We start from the raw sequence: 6,428 nt of genomic DNA on the forward strand, positions 1-6,428 counted from the left end.
AAGCTTTATCCAGATATATTTTTCTTGGGATCTGATCTTAATTCTTGCGAAAGATTTTCCCCACCTTAGACACTTCTGTTTACAACAGACTCTTGAAGATCAAATGTGTGTGCTTGTTAGATAGAAATCTGGGCAAATGTCTAGGTCTGAGTACACATTTTGGCGGAAGTCAACATCTCTAACGTAAACATGAACTAAAATGTACTCAGGACACCCTAGACAGCAAGCGTAGTATTTCTGGGTCATTCCTGCTCTCTTAGAATCGCTCTCCTTACCACTGTAGGTGTAAATGAGTTTGGATTCTGCAAAGCGGACTCTGAGATTGTGGAGCACCGCGGGCTCGTGGAGATAGCTGAGGGCTGTGAGGTCATTCTCACCCACGAGGATGTCCGGGTTCCGAAGCGGAGGCAGGGATTCTGGATCAGTGGAATAATCCAGTTCCTGTGGACAAAGATAAAATTAAAGTTCTGGAAGTAAAAGACTGGGTGTTTCTGAACTCCCGTCCTCTGTCCTATCTGCCCCCCTTTTGGAGTGATCCCTGACACTCTAAAAACAAACTTATGTACCGCAAAGAGAAAACAATTTCCATGACTGACTCTTGGGAAATGGGAGCCAGGGGACCAGGGTATTGGCTGTGTGCCCTAGGGCAAGTCACTCACCCTTTCTGGGCCCTTCTCTCCTCTGTGAAAAGACTGGGTGGAGCTACAGGACCTCAGTGAAGCCTCAATGAGAGGTGACAGGGAAGCCACATGGGCAGGGACGTGGGCACGCCATCCCCAACTCTACCACAGGGGGTCCACTTGTCCCCCACTTGTATGTAGTTTAGATGCTGAGCACCATGAATGTTTTGCTTGAAAACAGTGTTCTGCTGGGTGGTGAGGAGTGTCTGAAGGAGCCCATGTGGGTGACAGTCTCTCTTTGAGAGGACCTGGGTGCTCCTGACTCCTGTCTTTAGCTGAGGGCTGCCTGTTCCTATCATCCTTGGCCCTGGGCTGAGTAACTTGTTGGGGATGGTCTCTCCTCTGCTGGATTTCGCCCAGTATTCTGACAGTAGCTGCCTGAGTAGAATGAAAGAGAGGTTAGTAAGCCTTGGGGTGTCCATGCCACAGGTGCCCAGGCTCCAAATGTCAGAATATCAAGGGACTTGATGACCACCTGTTCTTACTTTCTTCACTTTCATTTCACAGCCCGGGGAAGTGACTCGCGCCAAATCACCCCGCAAGCTTGTTTCCCTGTCACTTTCCCAGGCTGCCTTCCTTTTGATCCCTGGTCCTGAAGTAGTTCTACATGGTGACCTGGCTGCCCCCTCGCAGGTGCCCACTGCGCAGACCCTCTGCCAAGTATTTGGTGCCCCTGAAAACTGCCTTCCAAGGAGGGCACGACTACCCTAATTAACAGCTAAGGAGACCGCTTCAGAGAGGTCGAGGTCCTTGTCCAAGCTCACACAGTTCGTACGGATCTGGCTGGCTCTGAAGCCTGTCATGATGCCTCCTGTCACCACCAATAGGGTTTTGTTTGTTGGTCACGTGGTCGGTCTGTGCGGCTTAAGGAGAACGGCTCAGGGCAATCCAGGCCAACTGGATTGAATCATAGCTGCCCGCTCTGTTTTCAATGCAAATATATTCGTGGGTCGGCCTCAAGCAGAGTTATTATTTTTCCCTGTTTTACTGAGAAATAATTGACATAGATCACCGTGTAATTTTAAGGGGTACAACACGATGGTGTGATTTACATGTACTGTGAAATGATTAGCACAGTAGGTTCGGCTAAGATCCATCATTTCATATTGATGTAATAAAAAAAGGGGAGAAAAGAAAAAAGAAAAAAATTTTCTCCTTGTGATGAGAATGCTCAGGATTTAGCTGAACTTTCCTAGCAGTGTAGCCCCAGTCCGCATGCCATGCATGACACGCCTACCACTTATTAACTGGAGGTTTGTATCTTTTGATCACCTTCCTCCATTCCCCCTCCCCGACCCCTGCGTCTGGTAACCAGAAGTCTGATCTTTTTTTCTATGAGTTTTGTCTTGTTTTTTTATTTATTTTTAGATTCGACATATAAGTAAGATCATATAGTATTTGTCTTTCTCTGACTTATTTCACTTAGAAAAATACCTTCTAGTTCCATCCGTGTTGTCACAAATGTTAGGGTTTTCTTCTTATGACTAATATTCCACCGTACGGATTCACATACACGACTTCTTTATCCGCTCATCTGTCGACGGAAACTTAAGTGGTTTCCACATCTTGATTGCTGTGAATAATGCTGCTATCAACGTGGGGGCGCAGATACCTTTTCAAGTTAGTGTTTTTTGTTTCCTTTGGATATATTTCTAGAGGAGGAACTGCTGGATCATATGGTAGTTCTATTTTAAAATTTTTGAGGGTTCTCCATTCTGTTTTCTATAGTGGCTGTGCAATTTATAAGCCCACCAACAGGGCACAGGGTTCCCTTTTCTTCACATCCACTCATGCATTTGTTACTTTTTGTCTTTTTGATGATGACCATTCTAGCAGGCATGAGGTGATGTAGATGGTGCCTTTGGTTTGCATTTCCCCAATGACTAGTCACGTTGAGCACCTTTTCACGTGTCTGTTGCCATCAGTGTCTTCTTCAGAAAAATGTCTGTTTAGGTCCTTTGCCCATTTCTTATTGTTTTTTTTTTTTTCTTTTTGATATTGAGTTTTAAGAATTCTTTTTTTTCAGCAGCATTGATTTTTATTGCTATTTTTTAAAACTTTAAAAATTTTTTTATATTAGTTTCAGAGGCACAATTTAGTGATTCATCAGTTGCGTATAATACCCAGTGCTCATTACATCAAGTGCCCTCCTTAATGTCCATCACCGAGTTACCCCATCCCCCTACCCACCTCCCCTCCAGCAACCCTCAGTTTGTTTCCTATAGTTAAGAGTCTCTTATGATTTGTCTCCCTCTCAATTTTCATCTTACTTACTTTTCCTTCCCTTCCCCTATGTTCATCTGTTTTGTTTCTTAAATTCCACATATAAGTATATTTTGGATAATACCCCTTATCAGATGTATGGTTTGCAAATACTTTTTCCCCCTTCTGTGGGTTGTCTTTTCAGTTTGTAGATAGTTTTTTGTTTTTTTTGTTTTTTTTGCTGGGCAGAAGCTTTTTAGTTTGATGTAGTCACACCTGCTTATTTTTTATTTTGTCACTTGTGTTTTAGGTGTCAAATCCAAAAACATCACCAAGACTCATGTTAAGGAGCTTTATTCCTATGTTCCCTTCTAGGAATGTTGTGGTTTCAGGTCTTACATTTAAAACTTTAACTCATGTTGAGTTAATTTTTGTGACTGGTTTAAGATAGGGGTCAAGTTAAGCAGACTATTCTTAATCTACACATTTTCAAGAAAAATGCTGCTCACCTACGATTTTTCTTTCCTTGAGTTTTTCTGTTATCTATTTTAAATCAATAACCTCCTTTTGGGGCGTCTGCGTGGCTCATTTGGTTAAGTGACTGCCTTTGGCTCGGGTCATGATCCTGGAGTCCCAGGATTGAGTCCCACATCGGGCTCCCTGCTCAGCAGGGAGTCTGCTTCTCCCTCTGACCTTCTCCCCTTTCATTCTCTCTCTCTCAAATAATACAATCTTTTAAAAAAAATTAAAAATAAATAAATCAAAAACCTCCTTTTCCAGTTCAGCAACTGCCTCTGTGTGTGTGTGTGTGTGTATGAGAGACGCAGAGAGAGAAAAACAGGAGAGTCCTTGGGGGAAGGGCAGAAAATGTAAAGAACATTAGATGAACAGTTGGAGGCACAAAACAGGCTTTGTCCTTCATGGAAGAGAAGAGGGTTAAGCTAAGGAGCAGCCTGGCTGTCTGCCCTCTTACCCGCCTCTCCTGGGCTCGGGTTCAGAGCCAGGAATGTCACTACCTGAAGCCCTGCTGAGAGGACTAAGGCAGCAAGTGGCCACGGCTGCTACAGTTGTGAGATTCTTCTTCCTGGAGCCACGTGCTCCCTAACGAGAACCTGGACCGAGCGCGGGACGTGCTCAACAGGCTGTAAGGAGCCACTGGTGCGGAAGGGCAGGCTCCATGCGAGCACAGAGTGCTCCCTCCGGGTCTCTCTTGAGTCTGCACATGTGAGTGTGCGTGCACACACATGGATCATCTCATTTGGTCTTCAGCAACCCTGTCACTACCATACTGTTATGAACTCCAGTTTGTATATGAAGAAACTCAGGGGCTCACGGTTATAGACTTAGCAAGTGGCCATGGCAGGCTTTGAATCCATGGTATGACTCTTGAGGGAGTGCCCTAAACCGCTATGCTCATATGCTCATCTCCCTTCCCAGGATCTCAGGAAATGACTCCTAAATCCAGGACAGTCTGGGTGTAAATATTGTGTCCTGTCTCTATAGAGACCATGTGCATGACTCAAAAATTCCAGCATTTTAATATTCATGTGATATCCCCTGCACCAATTCTAACATCCAGATGGAACACGAATCCTTTGTCCAGCTCTGCATCCAGACACTTAACGTTAAAAAGGTCACCCTCGGGCGCCTGGGTGGCTCAGTGGCATTAAGCGTCTGCCTTCGGCTCAGCTCATGATCCCAGGGTCCTGGGATCAAGGCCCGCATCGGGCTCCCTGCTTGGCTGGAGGCCTGCTTCTCCCTCTCCCACTCCCCCTGCTTGTGTTCCTGCTCTCACTATCTCTCTGTTAAATAAATAAATAAATAAAATCTTTAAAAAAAAAAAAAAAGGTCACCCTCGCTATGGATTCAGTGGGATGTCATTACGGCTATGAGGGCAAAAGACAACTCAATGATAGATACTTAAAGTAACGGTAAAATCTGCTGGAGCTGATAATCAAAAGACATATCCAGCCTTTGGGAGGACCTGCTCACAGGCACCCTTGAGCACAGGAACCACCACCGATGTGATCCAGCCACACCAGCACAGACAGGCTCCTCACAATGTCACACAAAGCTGGGCATTCCGTTCCTGCCCACCTCCCGTCACTTCCCCAATCACCCCCCTGGAGGTCCCAATGCTTGCCTGTTTCTACCACCCATGGACGGACTTTCTCTCCTTCTGTTCTCCTCCCCCCCTTCCTCTCCCTTCCAATTTTCTATCTCCCTCTATTTCTCTTCCTCTTCCCATCTTGAGGTTTCTCTCAACCAGTTTATGCCTTGGGCTCAAACTATCTCCCTCCAAGTTTCTCATCTTTGCCCAGTCTCTATGCTGAGACCAACGAAACCAAAATGGCAGGTCATTTCAGCGTTCTCCCCATCATGCTGAATCCCTGGGGATGGAGCATAGGACACAGACCTGTTTCCTGCGTCTCGTTCGAGAGAGAGGCCCTGGTGACGCAGGGCACTTGATGCTTCATTAGGTCAATGTCAGGCGTGCGGCATGAACAGGAATGGATCCACAGCACCAGCTGGCCACTCCCACGGGACCATATGCCACCCTCCACACACGGCGCAGTTATCCCTTTATATGTTGTGGCAGCCACAGCCAGCAAGGACCCTCACCGTTCCATCCTCCAGCAAGAGTCGCAGGACTTTGTCACCAACTCTGTAGTCCTTTGCTATTTCAGCAGACTTCCAAACTTCTTCAGGATCAGGAATCCATACCCTGTTGTACTGACCAACAGAATAAAACAGCCTTAATTTCAGCACTTTGAAAACAAAAACACCGATCATGAGATAATTAGACTCCGGGAGATTTCTTTCTGTCTGCTCAGTCAGTTCCTTCATCAGGAATACTTTTACCTAATTTTTGCTTATGAGCTAATCTTCAGTGTGTCTGTGATGCACCACATCTAGTTGCTTCATTTTATGGGCAATGGAATTCCCAAAGCTTCTTAAATATACCTTGAAAACGGAAAGCCTGGGAATGGAAAGGAAATCATGAGTCCCTTCATCACGGGAAGATCCGAGTGCTGTCTACGAGAGCTGGAGCAGAGGGATTTGGTTCACCACTGATGGGCTGTGTGGGCTCTGGGCCAGACACTTAACTTCTTGTGCCTCGTTTTTCTCATCCACAAAATAGGCACAATATCTACTTCACAGGTTTGCTGGGAGGTGAAATCAGACTGTGTAGTTGAAAGCACTCTGCCAGATGCTACGGACGTATTGCTAGAGCAGTGTTATTTCACTGGTCAGCCGCCAAGGATTCCCACTGTGGGAAATGTGGAAGGCCAGATGTGGCCGCTGAGCTCAATTCCCAACAGGCAATTGCAACCCCTGGCTCAGTGCTGGTTTGCAAGTCTTTAGGCAGAACCACATGGCTCTGTACTGAACTGTGTCTCTACCAAGTTCCTAGGTTGAAACCCTGATCTCTGAAGTGACTGAATTTGGAGATAGGGTCTTTACTCGGTACTGAGGGTTAAAGGAGGGCATAGGGCCCTGATCTGATGGCATTAGTGTCCCCGTGTGAAGAGACACCAGAGAGCT

At 46.0% G+C, this 6,428-nt stretch overlaps 1 protein-coding gene across 1 annotated transcript in view; it reads right to left on the minus strand.

Moving 5' to 3' along the window:
• Positions 1-5,738, minus strand: part of MYO5C (myosin VC) — an 80,851-nt gene extending 75,113 nt beyond the window's left edge. The window contains exons 1-2 of the mRNA XM_034994890.1: positions 5,505-5,738; positions 276-441 (exon numbers count right to left, since the gene is read on the minus strand). Of these exons, the coding sequence (XP_034850781.1) occupies positions 276-441; positions 5,505-5,729 (391 nt within the window). The 5' untranslated portion in view covers positions 5,730-5,738. The remainder of the gene's footprint in view (positions 1-275; positions 442-5,504) is intronic.
• Between the last annotated feature and the right edge of the window lie 690 nt (positions 5,739-6,428).

This window comes from Mirounga leonina, unplaced genomic scaffold, assembly GCF_011800145.1.
Source record: "Mirounga leonina isolate KUSES-001 unplaced genomic scaffold, KU_Mleo_1.0 Mir_91, whole genome shotgun sequence".
NCBI lineage: Eukaryota > Metazoa > Chordata > Mammalia > Carnivora > Phocidae > Mirounga > Mirounga leonina.